Raw genomic sequence first — 20820 nt, 5'->3', positions numbered from 1 at the left:
TGTTGTTCTCTAGAGCTTAATCTTCACTAAGTGCTGTCAGAGTGGTGGAAATCTTAAAGCAGTTTTAATTTCCTTGCTTTAGTTATGGCTGATACCACTGTTAAGCTTTGGTGTCAACCAAAGAAGTTCAGAAGTGCCACCTCTCAGCCAGAATTTGCCAGCAAGATCTTCATGGGAGGCTAGACATACCAGCTCTGTGCCACATAGGTTTTACAGCTCTACTGCTCCTCGTGGGAATTAATGAACTCTCAGTTTTAAGTTAAATATATGGCTACATTTAATCGACTGATCAATACAGAAGGACTAAAGAAAGGGATCAGGACTAAAGTAAAGTAAATTTGTATCAGCAGCAATGGAATCTACTGAAGATCTGGGAATTCTGATTCTGATGTGCATTTGATATACACTTTACAGCTGAAATACGCCTTTCCTTTGTGCTGTAAGTATGCTGAATCATAGTCTTCTATATACTGAGAACATGCACAGAACTTCTGGGCCTACTGGAGGAAAAACCATTCTAATATATTTTCTTCAACAACTGCTCCTTTGGGAACAATTTTTGCTCTTTCTTTATGGTACAAGAGTGTGTTTTAATAACTACACTCTTGGCATATTATTTCTAATGAAAGTATACAGAGAGCAACAATTTCATAAACACAGAGAATACATATATATTTTGATAAAGGAAAAATTTTGGAGAAAAAAATAGTCTATAGAAGTAAAACCACTGTGAGAATAGCTAGTATCTTATGAAAAGAAAAAAAGTTACTAAAGCCTGAGCTGTTTAGTATTTATGTAATACTCTAACATGGACTTTCAGTCAACTGTAAAAGATGCCATGTGCTTTTTGAGCTAATGCTCAAATGGTTCTTCAAAAAAAAATGTGCTTTTCATATATGTAATGAAAACGTGTACTGATGAGTTATTCTTTTCAGTGTCTCAAAAGTCTTGTTGAAAGTTAGTTTCACAGTATTTTAAAACCACAGTTGTGCAGCAGCAGCAGCAGCATGCACTTTAAAAGTAAGCTATTTTTGTGGCACCAGTGAACACGGGTCAGATGGATCATAAAAATGAACGATGGTTGAGGGATCATGCTTCTTTTCTGGCACTTAGCTTCGGCAAACTTTGGGATAAAAGACGTTGGTTTTCCACCCTTACTTAGATGAGCTATGCCATAAAAGAAAGTGAGTTTTAAGAGAGAAAAATAGGCAGAAGGTTTTTCTACAAATGTTAAATAGCATACTATTTTAAATGCTATTTTTTCAGTTAATATTTTTAATGGAAACTGTGTAGCTGAATAAGACAACACAAACTTAAACATCCAATAGAGAAGACAAGTCTATGAAAGTTGTACAATACTTGTGTTCTAATAAATTTTCCAGCGAATACTGAGACTAAAAATTCAGACAGACATGAAGCTTTTGGTTTTATGCAAATAATCATGTGAATCGTTGTAGTATATAGCAATAAAATCCCTGACACTGTGTTGCTTTTAGAGGTATGTTTTATTTCCTCTTTCAGACAAAAGATAATAATAATTCATTAATAATATCTGCATTGTTTAATGTTTTCATTTGTGTTGCTTTAAATGTAATGCAATGAAAACACAGAAAACAATGTCTTAATCAGTATTTTTCAGAGATGCACTCTTCTATGATAAAGGATTTTCTGGTATTGTGCATGTTTTGTTTGGAGTTATAATTATTCCTGCAAATGGTTTCTGGTCCAAGGCATTTTCTAGGGCCCATGAACATGAAGTTGAGCTCAGGGCTGCTCGTGAATAGAAATGTTCCTCACAGCAGTGAGGCACCTGAGCCCTCCAGGGTCTTTTAACTAGTGAAGATATTCAGGGTCATTATTCAGGAAAGCATTTAGTGTCCAAGAAACAGTTTTGAGACTGGGGAAGCCAAGGCATGAGATTTGATAACTGGCCTTTTAGAAGGTAAGTACCAGGACTCAAAAAATTAGCAACAGCAATTTTAGTTTGTTTTTAACTTTTTCTTAGGATTTTTGTCAAAGGAAAGCATAGTTGCTAGTAGGGATCTGTTACATTTTCATACCAAATTGTAGTGTTACACAATGGAATAATAAGGAGAAAGAAAGCAACTAAGTTGAGAGTCATTCCTTTAAAAATCTTATTTTGAATTTTGAGTGTCTTGGTATTGGAGGACAGAACTTGGATTTCAAGGCTGGATGTATTACAGTGTATTTTAGACAGTCTAATGGAGTGAAAGAATGGGTTTTCTTCTGGTGATGCTAGGAAAATTTCAACATGGGTCTGCCTTTACAATTTTATATGGAAATTGTAGTTGATTTAAAATTCATATGTAGGAATTCATAGGAGCAGGAGAATAAGAAAGGCAAATGATGGAGAAGGATACTCTTATGCAGAAAGAGAGGAAAAGAAGAAGTAAGTGGGTAGAGTGGGACTGAGTAACATATGTCTCACACTGGTGGGAGAAGGCTGTTTAGAGGAAGAGAAGGTGAATGGATGAAGTTCAGCAAATTTACAAATTGCCTGGTTTTGTGACAGTGTGTGCAGAAGAGAACAGAAGAAGGATACCTAGCCTGTCTCTTTTTTGTGCTCTTCTCACTGTTCCTCAGTCTTAACTTGCTGCCATCTCTCTCAGCTTTCAGAAGTCAGCCTTTATTTGCTGCATAAGGAAGATTAAGATTTTTAGGTTAAGACCATTTCCCTATAACTTTAAAGGGAATCAAGTCATTAGTAAGACACCGAGTTGTAGTAAACTGATTTAAGTTTTTGATTTAACAAGTACACGATCAGTAGTAGATATTTTTAGGGCTCTGTGGCAGCTTTATATGCCATATATGTATAGTTGTACAGACCTGTGTCTAAGTAGGAAGTGTTACAGATCTTATTTCTCTTTGGAAAAAGGTAAGATTAAATTAGCCATATATGAGAGTATGTATTTGCTAGTGCTATGTACAAAGGAATGAGAATTGGTTCCCTAAGTGTCCTGGAGGATCTGGGCTTCATCATTTGCAGATTTCATTGTAATCCCTGATGGAACTTGACTGTGTGTGTAGGCCAGCCCAGAGAGGTGTTATACACAGGTTGTGTAATTAAACACTCCTGCAGACTTTACTGGTGCAAATTACTTTGTATAAGCATTTAATCTACCTGCTGCCTGCAATCTTTACAAGGAGAAGAAAGAATAGTTTCCTATTCCTTACCACAGAAACTCTTATCAGAAACCTAACTTTCTCAAGCTGTAGAATAGAGAGAAGATCAGCTTTTTTGCGTACTCTATGTGTGGAAAGAATTAAAGTGGCATTTCTGCAAGTGGTCTAGCCTAGTAAAATTCATATAAGGCATGACATTTGAAAGGGGGGAAAAAGCATCAGAGAAAGGTAATGTTAATTATTAACAAAGGAATAAAAATATACAAATGCTTTATAAAGCAGAGCTGTACAAGACTGAAGTTGTAACTGATATCTTCTGATGTGAAGTATACTTAGTTCTTAGGAAATTTAAATAAGTGGCCCTTACCACTCATTTTCCTTCCACATTTTCTTTCCCAAAGTGGATTTTATTACTAGTGGGCTGTTACAGTAAAAAGTTTATAATATTCCATTTTATAAGCTTAATAATGAATACTACAGTTGCTACAGTCGAAATACAAAGAAAACCTTTATTTTCTCTAGTGATAAAATTTAACTGTTTCAATTACCATTGACCCATTGCAGAGAAATGTACTTTTCAACAAGAAATTAAAAAATATTGCCCTATCTACAGCAGCTCTGCAAGCCACACGGGAACTCAGATCCCATAGATAATTAATTCAACTGTTGATTGGTGCAAGCTGTTCTTGTTAAACTTCCCTTGAGTAATCAGAAATTTTAAATTAAAAAATAAATATGGCAAACCAGATAAAGCTTGAGTGTATTTTTTAAATTCTAATTGTGTTAATTCTCAGTAAAAGTTATGTATTCAAAACTTTTCTTACGTTTCTGTTAAATGTAGACCTATTTCTGAAATTTTGATTTGATAGAGACCTCTCAGGCATTTAATATGGATATAAGGTAAAATGTTGTATTAAATAATTTTGTTCTATAATACATGGGGAAGAAGAATGTTCCATAGCTCCTTTTGCAACTTAAAAGCCATAGTTTTAAGTTATATACATCTTCTGTATATGGAGCATGGAGTGTTCCTAATATTCTGGAGAAAATAATGCTGCCCTCTGTATAAGACAGAAAAATTCTGGAACATTTTTAAGATGTAAAGCTATTATGCTTAATTAATTAGTTTTTTTTCTTTTATATAGGGTAGTTTAGGGACTTCTGTAAAGTAAGAAGTCTTTCTCCTGTCTTCTTACTAATTGCAGGGCTGCATTTGAATAGATGTGTCACACACTTGATAGCATTTTGTTTGGTTACATACTTCACATTACCTGGCTGTGTGCATTGCATGACTTCGTGGTCAATAACTGAGAGTCGAAGTTACAGTTAAAAAGCAGCATTCCCTGTTGCTTAATATGTCCTCTGCTCAAGGCTTGCTTAGTAGTGTCAGTGAAATAGATAAAGCCAGAGCAAATGGAAATTGTACTAAAGCTTGAAATATGATTGTATGCCTTTTGAGAGCAGGTTGATGCAGTCTTCATGAAGGCATGTGTGGGGGGAAAAACAGAGAGGGCTCTAAAAGGGATGAGGCTCTCTTTTAGTCCTCTATGAGACAATGATTTTACTGAAGGCTTTCTCCAAAGTGCTCTACTTATGCACTGTAAGCTTATGATATAGTCCACTAGCATTGGGGAAACCCAGTACAAGGCTCTGCAATTTATTTAATTTTGCATTCATCACTGTGTTAAAAATAAATTGTGGTTAATTACAAATATAGCCTTTTTACTGAAAAGGCTTTGTTCAGAAATGTCATTTGCTATGGCTGCCTGCAATTTTTTGAAGATAAAACCACATTTTTTAATTGAAATGAGGAGAAGAATATTTTTTTTTTCCTGTTTCATTCCTAAAGGACAGAGTGATGGTTGGTTTAGTCATTACATTTCTGGAGGGCTGTGCCAGTCTTCCCTTTCTTTCATCATCACGATAACCATTTGAGTGTCAGAGAGCATATTTAATGCCTTGAATGTAATTTACGCCTGGTATTACAGTGTAGTTGTCAGATTACATCTTCGATGCATTTTAATAAGACAGCCTTTACAACTGTGTTGTCTATCTTTGTCATAAAAAAATCCCTTCCTTTGTCCCCTTTTATTTAAAGATTTTCCAGATCATTTATAATTCATTGGTATTTTGATGACACAGTTGTTCACCTGCTGGTAATGGTAGCGCTGTCATTTGAAAGCAATGCAGGTCTGATTATGCTGTCAGTCATGGGATAATATACTCAGATTCATATCTTGTATCACACCTGCAAAATTAGTGGGTGAAACAATTTGCTTCAGATCAAAAAAAGATGACTGACTGAGGTGTGACACTGTACCAAAATCTGTTTTAATGGTGGAGAATGGAAGGACCTTCCAATGTTATATTTTAGTGTGAAGAGGCTTTATTAACCAGTCCAACAACAGCTAGCAGCATGATTGACAGGTGAGAGATGAGTGCTAAAAGCTTCAACAATAAAGAATATAAAAGCTCTTTGGTATTTTAGGACTTTATATTTGCTTTGCTTTTAATACTCATATATCTACAAATCACTCTTGCAAGAGACTTTGTTGAATATAGGATTTCATTTTCTATACCAATATAAGTGAGTGAGTTTAGGTCAGATCAGTCTCTCATGTGGTTAAAGTACTATATTAAATAAAACCACTGACAAAATTTCAATGTGGTGCCAATCATGCTGTGCCAGCATTTGTTTTAGTTCCTAAAGGACATGTCTACATCCAACTTTTTTTTAATTACCAGAGTAGCTATAGGTACAGTGTTGCAGCATTGTTGATTGACAGCAGTGATATTTTTGAGTCTGCTGTAATTTTGGTTATATCAGCAGACAACACACAAGTGAAATAGTTCATGGAATAAAAATATCCTGTGTAAAATGGAATGAATGTCAGACTGGCTTAAAATCATTGCTTTGAATAAATCATAAACTAACTGGTTTTTTTCCATTCTGCATCTGCCGTGAATTAAATGTATTCCAAGTAGATATTGGATTGATGCATTTTTCTCTGTTAGGCACATTGTATTTTTTTTTTTAATTGTAATTTGTTTCTTTTAGCCTGTGGAGAAACGTTGCAAGAATCTACAGGCAACTTTTCTTCTCCTGGATTTCCAAATGGTTATCCTTCATACACACACTGCATATGGAGAATCTCTGTGACCCCAGGAGAGAAGGTATTTTAACATTTCTTTAGTTAACACAGATACTATTTTCAGAGTAAAATGTTACATTTCTTTAGCTTTTCATTAAGTTTAAAATATGAATAATAATTGAAAATAATAGTATGTCATAAAAAATGGGACCATCGACTATGTACTATTGACTTGACTTTTGTTGTGGTGTTAAATCCACATCATCTATTCGATGGATGTCCTTGTGAGATGAAGATATGATTTCTATCTGCTGTATGTTTGTGTAATGAAATCCCTTTAAAAATGGCTCCCAGTTCAGTTTGTGGTTCAGTGTAAAGTGGAAGAGGTGGTTCAGGCTACTGAATAGTTGTTTTTCCAGCATGGGCTCAGGCAAACTGCTTGAGCGGTGTGGAGCTGATAGCTGGGCTATAACTAAGGAAGCTTAGTGTGTTGAATAAGATGTTTCTAAAATGAAACAGTAATAACATGAAGTCAAGAAAGTGTCATTGTAGGTGTTCCCTGGTATTGGTTCTAGTGCATATGGTTCTACTTTGTGGGGATCAGTTTTACAGGGAAAAAAGTAGGGAAAAAAATGGGCTTGGGGAGAGAAGCGTGCCGTCCTAGTGAAAGCAAAAGCTGTTGTTCTTGTGTACACTTTCAAAATGTGCTAGCTGAATCTTGTTTTAAATTACTGGCTCAAATATCAGGCTGCTTCAAAATAAATTAGGATAAAGGGAGTGATGAAAAGTTTCAGCTGAGACAAGTTATGAAGGAAAAAAAGGATGTAAGTTTCATTACATGAAACAGTGGCTGATATCAGGAAGTCAAATACTATAGGCTAAAATATAGAATCTAAAAAACAAATATAGAACCTAACATGAGACTCAGTACTGGACATTCCAAAGAGTGCATTTGCCCCCAGATATTTCAGTCAGTTTTTTCAGTGGTCTTCCACTGTATGTATATCAGACATAATTTTCTCCTGATTGTATTACTTTATTCCATGTTGCTTTCAGGTCAGCATCCTGGTAGATGCCAAGGATATATATTCTTGATGTTTTAATAGATCCTGAGGATCTGTAGGAGCATTTGCCACTGTGGGGTTTGAAAGCAAAATCATTTGGCAAAGTGTTTGCTTTCCTCTGGGCAAGAGCCAGAGACAGGAGGAAAAATAGACACTGTGCTGGGAGGGCATGGGTGGCTGTACAGTTTGTCAGGGAAAAACAAATGAAATCAGATGAATAAGAGACAGTTTGCACAAAGGATGCAAATTAGTCTAGATAGGTAATTTTATGTTCCCACTATTTGTGTTGCTTCTTAGACATTGCTGGGATAACAGTGAAAATGGCTTAGGTTTCTTTTCCATCCCTCCATCAAAAAAAAAAAAAAAAGTTTATCTACAATTATTTGCTTTTTAAAACAATATTCATATAATGAGTTATTGTTCATGCTTAAGTATTCATAGCATACTCCAATTTTGTGTCAGCCTATCTGTGGACACTAGTGTAATGGTCATACATTTGTATTGCCATTATGTCTTGAGTTTGAAACCACCACTCGAGCTCTATTATGTTGTAAAAGAACTTAGCAGGAGAAAGCCCCTGTCTTGAAGTCAGCAGTGTAAGAGGGCTGGTTCCTCTCCCATTTTACCTGCTGCTCCAAATGGGAAAAAGACTAAGCAGAATTTTCTGATTGAAAATTGACAAGTCATGTCCATAGGGCAATGTTATGATCTCCAGCTCTCATAGTCTCCACATAGTTCAGCAAGAGCGAAGTAAAGGGTATTTGTGCTAGAAAGTCTGTTTTGTCCAGGCTATTCCAACAGAATATTGGCTGTCTTGAGATAAAGGACCCCTAGCCATGATGTCTAAATCTTAGCTAATGCATGGTACTTTGGATATGCATTATGCTTGATTCCAATTTTTCTCAGTAAATGGTGATAACAAATTCACATGATGTAGGGAAAATGAGAATATATTTCAATTTTTGTTGCTTTGCTGCTTTGACCCTGATAAATCTCAGGAATGTTGTGTGGAAGTTAGAGTACATGTAAGTACATCACATCATGTTCTGAAGTGTCAGTGAGCACTTCAGTCACCTAAAAATAAACTGAAAAAGCGTTGTCTAGCTCTTGTCTCTTATTTATTGAGATTTAACATAGATGGTTAAGCATAGTTCAGAGAACTTTTATGCGTGCTGCTTTCTGCAAGTAAGGATTCTTCTAGTCTTTCATGGCCAGAAATTTAATGAAGGGTGGGACTGCAGTGGTATACATTAGCTGCAGAATTCCTTTTACTCTTAAGACATCATAAATTGCCAGCCCAACCTAAAATGTGTGCGTTCCCATGAGTAAAACAAGGCAGTCCATTCACCTTTTATTTTCAAGATTTGAGACTATATGGTAAACAGCTGTACGCAGTATATCTATATACAGAAAAATCTCTGAGGGAGGTAATGCTGTATGCCCTCCTCCAGGGCAAATCCCTCTTCCTGGTGTGTAGAAAGTTTATTGGCATAGGGAGATACAACTGTGCCAGTGTCTTGTTTGAATCTGCCCTTTTGAATATGTTACATTACTTTTCAATTTTTCTTAAGGTTTTACATGAACGATAAAATAGGACAGAAAAATCTTAGATAGATTGATATAGGGGAAAAAATGCTACCTACAGAAAACTTAATATTACCTGGTGTTTTTTATGTATTTTGTGCTTTCTTATCTCAGGCGGTAGGAGTTACGATATATTCTCTCTGAAGCTGCAGTAGCACAACTTAAACTGCTTTGTAATCAGTAATTCTTTAATTGTGCTGACAAATACCCATTGATTGTTTTTCCTCTGGAGCCTCTTAGTCGTCCTGTTGCCTCAAACAAGCTCTGCCTTGTCTGTAGCTATGTTTAATACTCTGCAGAACTGCAAATCAGAATCTTAAATATATTTACATTTGTTTGGTTCCTGACCAGAAATCATGCTGTGACAGATTGGGGGTTCTGCCTATGTACAGGTAATGCATTCAGGTCAATGTTAAGAAATTGCTGTGTCATCAAATACCTTGGCATGTCAGAGTGAGAAAAGACTGTGAAGGTTATTTCATGTAGTTTCAAAGGTGGGGGCTGTAGAGGAGGCTCATGAAATTTTAATCATTTCCATTTAGGTAGCAGCACTTTGAGACATTGACATGATCACACCTAAGTAAAACCATCCATTCCCTAACCCGTTCCTGGCAACTAAGGTTTGGAAAAAGGCAAATTTCCAAAAAAAGAATAGAGAAATCCGATGTTTCAGCTGTATCACAGAAGGTGGAAAACTTGTGGCTAGACTGGTGAGAGACCTCCAGGCTCTACACAGCTGAAGCAATGGAGGAGATATGGGTTATGGCTTCCATAGCTTGCTTCCAACAGAGTCAGCTGGGTTAGCTTAAGCAGCTCTGGAAGGCAGCCTAACTTAACCCAGCTGTTTGCATCTCATCTGGGCAAATAAAAAGGCTCCCTCTTCTAAACCCTTCTGACTGCACAGATAGGGTGAAGTCGTTGTGGGTGGAAAAGGATGAGACCGATGAGGTCAGTACGGTTTTTAAGTAATGTGGCTAGATACAGAGATACCTACCTATGGTTTGAGACAAAAAAAAAAAGTAGGAGTTTAGAAGGAATCTGAACTGCAAAGTGGATGATCTAAGGAGAACAAAAGTTATGTGGTTGGTGTGGCCTCTTTATTTGAAGGACAAGTTGAAGGAGAACAAGTCTGCAAAGGACAGCCAGAATTGCTCTGTGAATAAGAGAATGATCTCTCTGCCATCCTCTGAGGTAGATTCAAGTAGCACTTGGAAATGTAATAAGAAACTGAAGCAGAGTAAAGCATATGAATGTTTGTACTTTTAGCCAGATCTGTATATTTCTCATGGAGAATTACATGGTAAGTAAGTGGTTTAGGAATTCTGACAGTATTTGCGCATTTATTTCTTCGATACATATTCCTGAAAGACTGCCTGAGTAGTAAAGGCAAAATGTCCCATGGTTTAGATATCTGTGAAAGGGTGCACGTAAGCTAGAAGTTTGAGAGATGGAGGTAAACTATCCTGTCTGACTGTCTGGGTTCATTGTTCCAGTTATGGTGTTATTTTTAACTTGCAGCTGGACTAAGGGTAAATTCCTCTCCTTTCAACTGACACTCACAGCTGTTTCATAGGCTGCCATGGAGATGTATTTTTGCAGTGTGAGGTATTTGCCACTGTGCAGCAATTCATGCTTGTTCTATAATGGCAGGTTTCAATTGTGAGTTCCTAGGATCAAAGCTAAAAAAAGTAATACCACTTCTATGCTCAAATGTGAATAGAGAAGAATTTTAGTTAGGTTGAAATAATTATTTATATACACTGAGGAACTGATACCAAAGAAGATGAATTCTTTTTCTAAATACACCTAAATCCAATGAAAGGTATTAACTGGAAATGATCTTATAATACAAAATATGAGAGACTTTGACTCTTCTTGTTTGGATTTCTCCCTGTAATTGCAGGATGTAAGAGCAAGACTATACCAGCCAGTTGAGGATTTAAACTGTAGCTATTGTGTCAATGTGTGATCGGGATAAATCCTATTCCTGTGTTAAAACTGTAAGTTTCTGGCAGTTTAGGATTAGCATTTCTAAAACAGGGATACTGTAATTTAATGTAAGGGTTGTCCTCATAGTAAGTATTGAAAATAGTCCTGTTTAGAGATGTTTTCAATAAAATTGGGAGTCTGAGATCAAAAGTTCCAGAAATTTCTCAGATTTCTATATAAAAATTATTATATTTTCAGTAAAATCATTAAGGGACTGGGTGCCATTTCTTTTTAGTGATCTTGCTTTCAGAATTACTGTCCACCATTGTCAATATTTACATGTCTAAAAACAAAATATCTTGTCAAAGCAGTAGTGGAAGGAAGCACAAACTAAAATAGAACAATTTTTATATTTCTTGCAGCTATCAGTGTTGATTATAGTCAGAACATAATGGAAGAGGAATTGGCAGAATTATGAAGTACCATACGTAAAGTTATATTAGCAAGTTATTTTCCCTTATTAGCATTCTCAAGTTTTTACTTCTTAGTGAAAAGCTCCCCATGAGCAATTAAATGTGAGTAGTTTGTCTTGAATCTGCTTAAGTATGTAAGATTAAATGAAAAAAAAAAAAAACCCAAAAAAGCCAAACCTTTTTAAGAGCAACTTTTACTTACCAGAAGAAATAATTGACGAGTTGTTATTAAGTGTCTAAATAGTTGGAGTCCCATTATAGGTGACCACTCTGGCTTCAGTTCTGCAGAAGGTTGTTGTGATTGTTTTTCGGATATTAATCACGCTTGATTTATTTAGATGTTCTCCTCCAATTACAGATTGTTTTAAACTTCACCACCATGGACCTTTACAAGAGCAGTCTCTGTTGGTACGACTATATTGAAGTAAGGGATGGCTACTGGAGAAAATCCCCTCTGCTTGGTATGCAACTCTTAAATGCTGCACTGTCTATTGTTCCCACACTCATTGGGCTCACTGGACTTGCTGGTGAATCCACAACAAACCTCTTGGGTTTTAGGTGTCTATAATGTATCTAAACCTGGGGATGGGAAAAAAAATCCTCTAAATGGCCTCAAATAAGTTATTTATTTACTTCAAGCCTTAAGCCTTCCTTTCACGCAGCTCCATGTGAGGAAAGATGCAAACTACAAACTGTACAACTTCTTCCTTTGCTTATGGATGTCAAAATAAGAAGCTGCCAGAGTTTTGTTCACAGAAATGGAGTAATAGTTTACAGACATCTGTAGATCATGTAATGCTAAATCCATGGATCACATGATAAGCACGTTCACTGTGAATGAGAGAACCTGGTACAGAGTAGTAGTTATGAGCTTTGTTCCTGTACTTTTAAAATTATGAATAGAAGATTGCTTCTATTTCTACTTTATATTTCCTTCCCTGCTCTTGCAGGGAAAATACCTGCAAAGCAGTAATGAATTATGTTTGCATAGCAACTGAGATTTCACCCCCATAATGCTACTGCCCAGATACAGACAACAGCTTTTAAACTGGAATGTCTATTTTCTTGGCCTTGAACAGAAAAGAAGGAATAAACAATTAAGACCAGACAGTAATTATACTTTTCTCCCATTCCCTGTCACCTAGAAAAACAGAAATTTCACTCACCTAGGCAGAATTTAAGAGGATAATGTAGAATAGGGTCATTTAGATGTTAGTTTTCAAATCTCTTTTGTCCTTAGACACAATGAGCAGTATTACTGTGACCTAGATTGTGCTCCTGTTTTAAGATTAGTACTCACTTTCCCCTTCCATAGTGCATGTGTTTGTGTGTATAGAAACAATCTCTAACAATAATTTTTTTTCCTTAATTCCCCTAAGGTTTTAGACTTGTGAACCTGACTGCAATAAAAAGAAGTAGTGAAAGTTTTATAATAAAATCTTTGTGTATTAGGTCCTGATCTGCAGAAACACACATGCTTAACCATAAGCATATGAATAGTTCCACTAACTTGGTTCTGCCACTTCTGCTTATAATGTTAAACACTTGTATAAATGTTTGCAGCATTTGGCTTCAGAGGCGGCAGAAAATGCAGTTACTGGTTGCATGTTTTTAGGCAGGTTTTGTGGTGACAAACTGCCAGAAGTCCTTGCATCCTCTGACAGCAGGATGTGGATCGAGTTCCGCAGCAGCAGCAACTGGGTTGGGAAAGGTTTTGCAGCAATTTATGAAGGTAAGCCTCTTATAGCATTAAAAATGACTTGATTATGGAGGAAAAATATTAACCCGATACCTTGGGATATTAAAAAACAAAACTAGAAAAAACAACAAACCAATACAAAATTGGTATTTTATTACTGAGACAGTAGGTGTTAACTTTCTAGACAGGGCGTTTTGAAGCTCCTCCTGTGATCAGATTTTAGCTGAGCTCTTTTCCAGGGAAACCACTGATACTATCCATAAGCATTTTTTACTAATTGTTTAATTAACTAAATGTGCATGTTCTTGTGCTTAGTGCTTGGAAAGATTCCTTTGAGTACTTTCTGTGTATTCTTCAGAAAAATCTGACTTATATTTTCCATATGCACTGGGATTATTTAATAAAAGCACTCTCACACACTGAGTATATTAGCAAGTCAACATTCACTTATTTAAAATAGAGCCTATTTTCTTAAATAATGAATCCGTGGTAGTAAATGTTATGATTCAGTTGATATGCAGAGATCTTTACATGATTATCAGAATGGACCCTGAAAAGTGCATTTACTTTTCGTTAAAATACTTTTTTATTTATATTAGCTGTTTCTTCAAATTCGGTCTAAGGTTGAAGTGATAAACTGTAGGTTAAAATGCATAGACTGTTATAAAATATGACATTTTGGTTTCTTTTGTCTCTTTCTAAAGGTTAGTAAATATTAATGAATAATGTTTACTTAATGTATTTCAAGGGTGAACAAAAATTTAATTTATTTTGACCTTATTTTATGACCTTATATTCTGTAAAATGTATAGATTCCGATTATCCATGATTACAGAGTCTTCCTGAACATTGTAGACATGTTTAGAGCCATTAGAAATGCTGATATGTGCTAACTGAAAGATATATAATGGTTTAAATGGATTGTGTTTCCAGTAACTTGTCCCTTGTAGATTTAAGGGTTTTCCAGAACAATCTTATTATTATTTTTAAAAATGGGAGCATAGAATACCGTTTGGGTGTGGGGAAATTATTGACAACAAAAATTTTATGCTTTTATCAGCTATCTGTGGAGGTGAAATCCACAAAAATGAAGGCCAGATCCAGTCTCCCAATTACCCTGATGACTACAGACCAATGAAGGAATGTGTGTGGAAAATAACAGTGTCAGAAAACTACAATGTAGGATTAACCTTTCAAGCATTTGAGGTAAAGCCTTTTAACTAATCTCAGGAAAGCATCTAGTGGATAAGTGACAGTGATATTTAAGGGAATACTTATTAAAGTACTTATTTAAGAATTCTCTATGAAAAATTAACTCCAGAACTCATGAAACCTTCCCTCCCGCAGAAGTTTTTAAGATTAAAATTTTTCATGTTTTCTATGATATTTGAATGACAATGTTTAAAGTATTGAAAATAGTCAAAGTTTACCAGATACATAATCCAGTTCAGCAGGCTACTGTAATATTCTGTTAAATAACCAGGACTTTTTTATCTTTGCTAAATCTTATAGTTAAAAAGGAATATGTGGGTTTTAGCTTCTGTTTTGAGAAGAAAAAATCCCCAAACAACTTAGATTACAAACCTATATTTAGTGAGGGAAGAAAAAAAGCCATGGTGAGTCATACTTTTATATCTTTAGTGTACATCTCTCTGAGTATAACATTGTGAAACAGTGGTAAACTATTACATAGCAAAGGAAAAGTAATGTTTCACATGCCTTTTTTATTCTTACACTATACACTGACTTGAAGTTTTTAGATAAATTTAGTAAAACACTTCGAGTTTACTTTTTTTTTTTTTTTTAATATGCTTTAGCAGTAGTGACATGAGGCACATTTTTTAAAAATCTAAACCTTTTGGCTTTCTGGTGTATGTGAACAGAGATATACTAAACATAACTAGAATTTCTAACCTTTCATTTTAGTCTTACGGACAGACTTCAGGGTTATGGCACACTTTTGCTATGACTGATGAAAGATCTGAGCATGAGAGTGAGGGTTTGGGACTTTTGCAGCAATTATGAATATAAAGTATAGAAATTTTAAAAATGTCAAAGATTCTATGTAATTTTCCCTTTTTTTATAAATCCTGAATCAGTGTCACTTCTAGTGCAGATAAGATCAGCTCACCCTGCCCAAATGTATTGCCAAATGGCCTTCGAGTCTGCATGACTTGGCTCAAGATTGCTTAACATAGTGTGTCAGTCTCTTTATTTAAGCACTGTTAAAAATGAACGTTTTCAATAATTTTATGTAATTTACTGGCCACATATGGAGCTTTTCTAGTCTTCCAGTGGTGCACAGCATTTTTTAGTGTGATCACAAGGGAAATGTCACTATGCCTCTGCAAAAGAGACTTGCTGCAATATTTGATCTCCATGCAGTTGCTCAGCAATGGTTTACACATGCAATACATTATCACTTGAGCTGACCTCAGTTCAGTACCACCTCTGGGAGAATTAAACTTACATCTCTCCTTATCTTTCAGGACCTTTTTGTAATCACCAAATTTTGGACTATTTACAAGTGTGAAGATGGCATGTTCACACCTCACCATATAGGCAATAATTAGAAGCAAAGGACCTGCAAAAAAGCACAATTTAGTAGGCAAGTGGGTAAGGATGTAGGAAGAAATGTCCAGTTTTTCCCCTAGTCTATTTAGTATTATGGCACTCTCTAGAGGAGAAACATGTGGACCGACACCTCATAAGAAGAAAGAGGAAATTGAGCAGGAGTATAGTTCAGCAGTAGTCTCAAGTTGGTGGTTCTGCTGCATGTGTTTTGAAAGGAAAAAACAAACTTTTCCAACAATAGGGACTTGAAAGCTACATACTTTTCCCGGGAGAGTCTGAACTGTAATTCCAGAGTCGCAAGATGCCCCTCAGCACCAAATGAGGTGCCCCAGAAAGGCACAAGGCTTTTCTATCTGTCTTTGCAGCATTTCTTACTGACTCTACCACTGGGCTCCCTGCTGAGAATGAGAGTTGCTTTGGAAACTGCTCTGATAGACACTCACCATTGGGTCTGATTTCCATTTCAGCTCCAAGTGCTTGAACATAGGTGTTCTGTTTTCTGATACTAAGTCCCTCTCTGGACTGAATCCTTGGTGCGCTGCCCAGTAAAACAAAAAGTTGTTTAAAAAATCACAATTCTTTGTGCCAGCTGAGACTGAAGAAAGCAAATGTCAGGCCAAAGAGTTATTGCAGTGTGTTTGTGGGAAAATTACTTCTCTGTCCTTTGAAAGGTACAGTTAAGTAAGAGGAATTCTCATTATCCATATGTAATACTAGAAAAAATAACTGTATAAATAACCTTTACTCAGAAATGAAAGCGCTAGGGAAGCTGAGACTTCCAAACTGTATCAGTGAGTCATCTTATTTTGCCTGCTGTGGGCAAAGTCCCACTGAGTGTGGGATTACTCTCTCTTGTTTAGCTACTATAATTTCTACAATCTGCATGGCAGTAGGGATGTTGGGACTGGTAACTCCATCTTTTTGATTGTTATAGTCACTTTTATAATACTGGTCTTTCTAAACTGGCAGGGGGGTTTTTTGTTTGTTTGTTTTTGCATTTTGGTTTGGTTTTTTTGTTCTGTTTTTGTTTGTTTGTTTGTTTGGGGTTTTTTTTAAGAACTTTTGTTAGCACACAGTCTCACCAGCTAAGGCAATCCAGAGGGTTTGTAGAGCTGATCCATATTAATCTGCCTCATTTGAGTTGCCTTGTTAATCTTTGTGCAGATAGTATTCATTTAAATTATTTTTACATAAGTCAGGGAATAAAATTTATCTGATCTGATTCCACTAGGCATATACACCACTTTTTATGATTAAAGTCTACAACCTGAGGCAGATATGCTTACCTGTACTGCAGTTTGACTCTGTGAACAAATAAATTAACAATGACAAAAAGTATTTGGAAGATTTTTCCTGAAATAGAGTTGCTCCCAGATTTGCTCTTCATATCCCTTTCTATCCTTTTGTTTGTTTTTGTAGGTTTGGGATTCTTTTTTTAATTTAAACTTTTTACCTTTTTTTCTTTCTGTTGGAGGAGTGCTACAACCAAAAGTACTCTGGAATTTGGAATCAAATATGTTTTAGTCTAAAGTCATTGTAGTTTGGTTTGTTGTGGGTTGGATGTTTTTTTGGTTTGGTTTGGGTTTTTTGTGATTTTTTGTTTTGTTTTGTTTTGTTTTTGTTTGTTTTTTCTTTTTTCTCAAACCTTGAACTACATACAAGGAATTTTCTTTTCTTTTGACAATGAATGTTGAGAATGTCTCTGGCTTGCTATTTCTCTGGGAGATTTCTTAGTGTTTTCCTACACTTATGTGCCTGTCTTAAGAGTTTTTCTGTCTCTTTAACAATTTAATTCTCTAATGCTATTCAAATTTAGAGTTTCCTCCCAGGCCTTCAGGAGCCAATGGTATCTTTCATTTTCTTATAGGAATTGCATTCTTCTGTAAAACATTCTTATTTATGTTTGTTTTTTTTAATTTGCTAACATTTCACATATTTCCTCTCATCCACATGTAGTATCAGTCTTGTGAAATTTTAGTCTTCCAGTAAGTAAGGTTTATGGGATCAGTCCAGTTACAACCAAACTCCCTAAGGGTCTCTTCATTAACTAGAGGAGATATTTTGGAAGAAACAAATAGGAAGTAGGAAGAATAAGAGAGAGAATAGGAAGGTTAGAAAGTATAGGAGTAAGTAGGAGGAATAAGAGACTATTGCAAGTATAATGGATCTTTGTATGGCAGTGGTCCCAGGTGACAGTACCACAACATCTTGAAACTTGAGGTACAGATAAGAAAAGCACATTTTATAGCACATTTTATATTAGTTCTTTCTCACTGGTTACCAAGTGCCTTAATACCAGTTATAATTTCTCAAAACTGCTATACTTATCTGTTAGGTTATATATAGGTGTAACACTTCAATCCCTTAATATAATAATGTTGATAATAATAATGGCATTATTTGCACTAGTAATATGCTAAAATTAAATAAATATGTTAGAATGGCTACTTTTTTTTTTTAAATCAATATTACTTTGTATGTTGGTTGATTTTTACAGTCTTAGGAAGTTTAGAAACTTACTGCTATGCAAAATATATTTTTAGCTGTTGTCTTCTGCCCAAAATAAAGTGATCCACTGAAAATAAACTACTAATTCACCTCAGTGGGAATTTGGCACATGCAACTCAGAGCCGCACTAGGCTGGGAAAATCATAATTTCCATATTGCCCATAAAACATGGAAACATGGAAAAAAGTGAAGTTAATTAAAAACCTTGAGTAGCGAAATAACCACAGACCTGTGGGGAAAATGCACAATTCTTTCATTGATGTTAGTGGTCTTTGGACCAGTTCACTTCTTCCTACGTCAGAGTGCAGATGATTTTTACAGCGACAACAAGGCAGACTTTGTTTCAAATTGGAATATGTATAATGTATTTAATCTTTATTATTTAGATTAATGAAAATTTGGAATTGATGTTATCAAAAACTTAGCAGTGCTCAGGTAGATACATTCCTGAGTGGATTAGTTGTAAATATGCAGTTGCCACTCAAATAAGCAATAGGTGGTTGCATCACAAATCTTCATGACTTTTCTCACTCTGACCCAAATTCAGGTCCAGAGCAATTCCTGAGCAAACATCTAGGAAATTACAGTAAATGGCAATATGATTTGTGATGGAGAAGTGACTGGGAGAAAATTATGCATGTAAATGGTTAAAGCATTAGAATATTGAAAAAAAGACAGGGAAATATTAAGTGCCATTAAAATCTAATGAAATAGAACAGTCCCTTCCCCCAGTTTTCCGTCTCATATAAAAGAAGCAGAAATCCTAATGTGCTAAGTGAAAGCTCCTTAGTCTGTGGTGGTTACTGAGCTTAGTGTTGGTCATAATGCACAATAAGAGCAGACCAGCAGCAGACACTTGCATTAACTGTGCAACTTAGGTGCAGGAAAAACTCTGGAGATAAAATATGGATTTTGCTGGGTTTGGTTTTGAATATGTTATTGTTTTAACAGAATTTGGATGTGCTGAATTAAATCTGAGGCTTCTCCAAGCCCTTTTACCTGACTGTGATCCTGCCGCCTTGCCCCTTCCCCCCATTCCTAAACCTGCCTCATGATTCAACCAGTTAGTTGAACAATAGTATTCTTAGAGGAATTATTTTCGAATGCTTGGATCTAGTTAATTCTTTTATATCTAAGATTCTATATTGTATGAATGACATAAGGTATTCTGGCAGTAAAACAACCCAGCTGATGAGGGTTTTTAATTCTGTTGGGAAAGATACTCTCTCAGTAAAGATAAGCATCATAAATTATTTGGGCTCTACAAAGGGTCATATCTGGGCTGCTACTGCTTTCCTCTCTGGTGCAATTCCCACTCTGACTGACTCTGCAAATACTATTATGTAAAGAGCACAAGGTTTGTTACTCAAGTAGAATGCACACATGCCCACTCACATATTAGTCTGTGTTTGGATGTCATCCAGCACAAAGTTTAAGTGAGAAGGGAAATTTTCAAGTGTTCTGTTTTCAGTAGGTTTCTCCATCAGTACAGAAAAGATTCACTCATTGCCCCAGGAAGTCAAAAGACAACACCTGAAATCAGGAATCATGCAACGGAAACTAGACACATCAACTGCAGAAAAATGATGACTTTTTTTGTCCTCTGTTCTGCTGACTACTTAAGAGTTGATAATTTTACAAGTGAGTTTGGATCTAATCCTACAGATGCCTCAAACTCTTTATGCTCAGCAATCTTTTACCTTTACCCTGCAACATCAGTGAATAGTGACAAATGCAAAATTTTTACTTATGTGGAGGATGAAGAGTCTAAAAATCTTATCATATTAATAAAAATTAAGCTTTTTAATATTGCAAAACCAGTGGGTATTTATGACCTGTTTAGTTTTTGAACCATTAATATTGTTTAGTTGAGCGTACATGAGAAAAGAGGACTTAAGCTCAGAGTAGAAATTTGACAGAACATTAGGAAGCGTAGAGGTGAGAGGGTCTTTTTTAGTTACTTTTTTCCAGTTAGACTGCTGTGTCCTTTGTAACATTTCAATAATTTTTCTTTTGGAAAACAAGCAGAGTTAAAAGTTAAATGATACTTGTTCATCTTCCTGATGTTTTAACCCTAAACAGAGATACTATCCTTAACTTTGAAAAATTTCAGTTCTGTTTATTATCTGATTGATATTTGATATTTATGGTTCAGATATCACTTTGATAATTATGTTTTACAGATTGAAAGACATGACAACTGTGCATATGACTACTTGGAAATTCGAGATGGAACAAATGAAAACAGTCCTTTAATTGGTCACTTTTGTGGCTATGACAAGCCAGAAGACATTAGATCTACCTCTAATACCCTGTGGATGAAGTTTGTTTCTGATGGAACTGTTAACAAAGCAGGCTTTGCAGCTAACTTTTTTAAAGGTAAATGTTAAAGCATATTGGGATTTATGAACAACCTATCCCTTCTTTTGTACTAGAAAAATTATTACAGGATATTAAAAATAATTCTCAATCTTTTTCTACTAATGGCAGTTCTGTAGTCTCCAGCATATTTTTTACCCAGGATACAATGTAATCAAAACAAGATAATAGAGGTATTTGAATTTCCCTGTAATTTATCCAAAGGATGAAGGAACATAACCAGTGCAGCTTTCTACTGTCTTCAGGTTCAATTGATCAGTTCAGTTTTGAAATGTATATAATCCTGTAAAAAAGTGGCTTTTTTTGACTTGTGTTATCAAATACAAACATTATAATTGCAACTGTTTTTTTTTTCTGTTAAAGGAGGTTTTTTG

At 35.5% G+C, this 20820-nt stretch overlaps 1 protein-coding gene across 3 annotated transcripts in view; it reads left to right on the top strand.

Moving 5' to 3' along the window:
• TLL1 (tolloid like 1) overlaps positions 1–20820 on the top strand; it is a 130850-nt gene that overhangs the window by 82018 nt on the left and 28012 nt on the right. For all 3 annotated transcript variants that reach the window (XM_050338287.1, XM_050338288.1, XM_050338289.1), the window contains 5 exons: positions 6203–6318; positions 11645–11747; positions 12902–13018; positions 14046–14191; positions 20251–20446. In XM_050338287.1, the coding sequence (XP_050194244.1) occupies positions 6203–6318; positions 11645–11747; positions 12902–13018; positions 14046–14191; positions 20251–20446 (678 nt within the window). The remainder of the gene's footprint in view (positions 1–6202; positions 6319–11644; positions 11748–12901; positions 13019–14045; positions 14192–20250; positions 20447–20820) is intronic.

This window comes from Myiozetetes cayanensis, unplaced genomic scaffold (assembly GCF_022539395.1).
Source record: "Myiozetetes cayanensis isolate MyiCay16 unplaced genomic scaffold, myiCay2020 scf7, whole genome shotgun sequence".
Lineage (NCBI taxonomy): Eukaryota > Metazoa > Chordata > Aves > Passeriformes > Tyrannidae > Myiozetetes > Myiozetetes cayanensis.
Note: the sequence above shows the minus strand (reverse complement) of the source record. Positions and strands in the feature narration are given on the sequence as shown.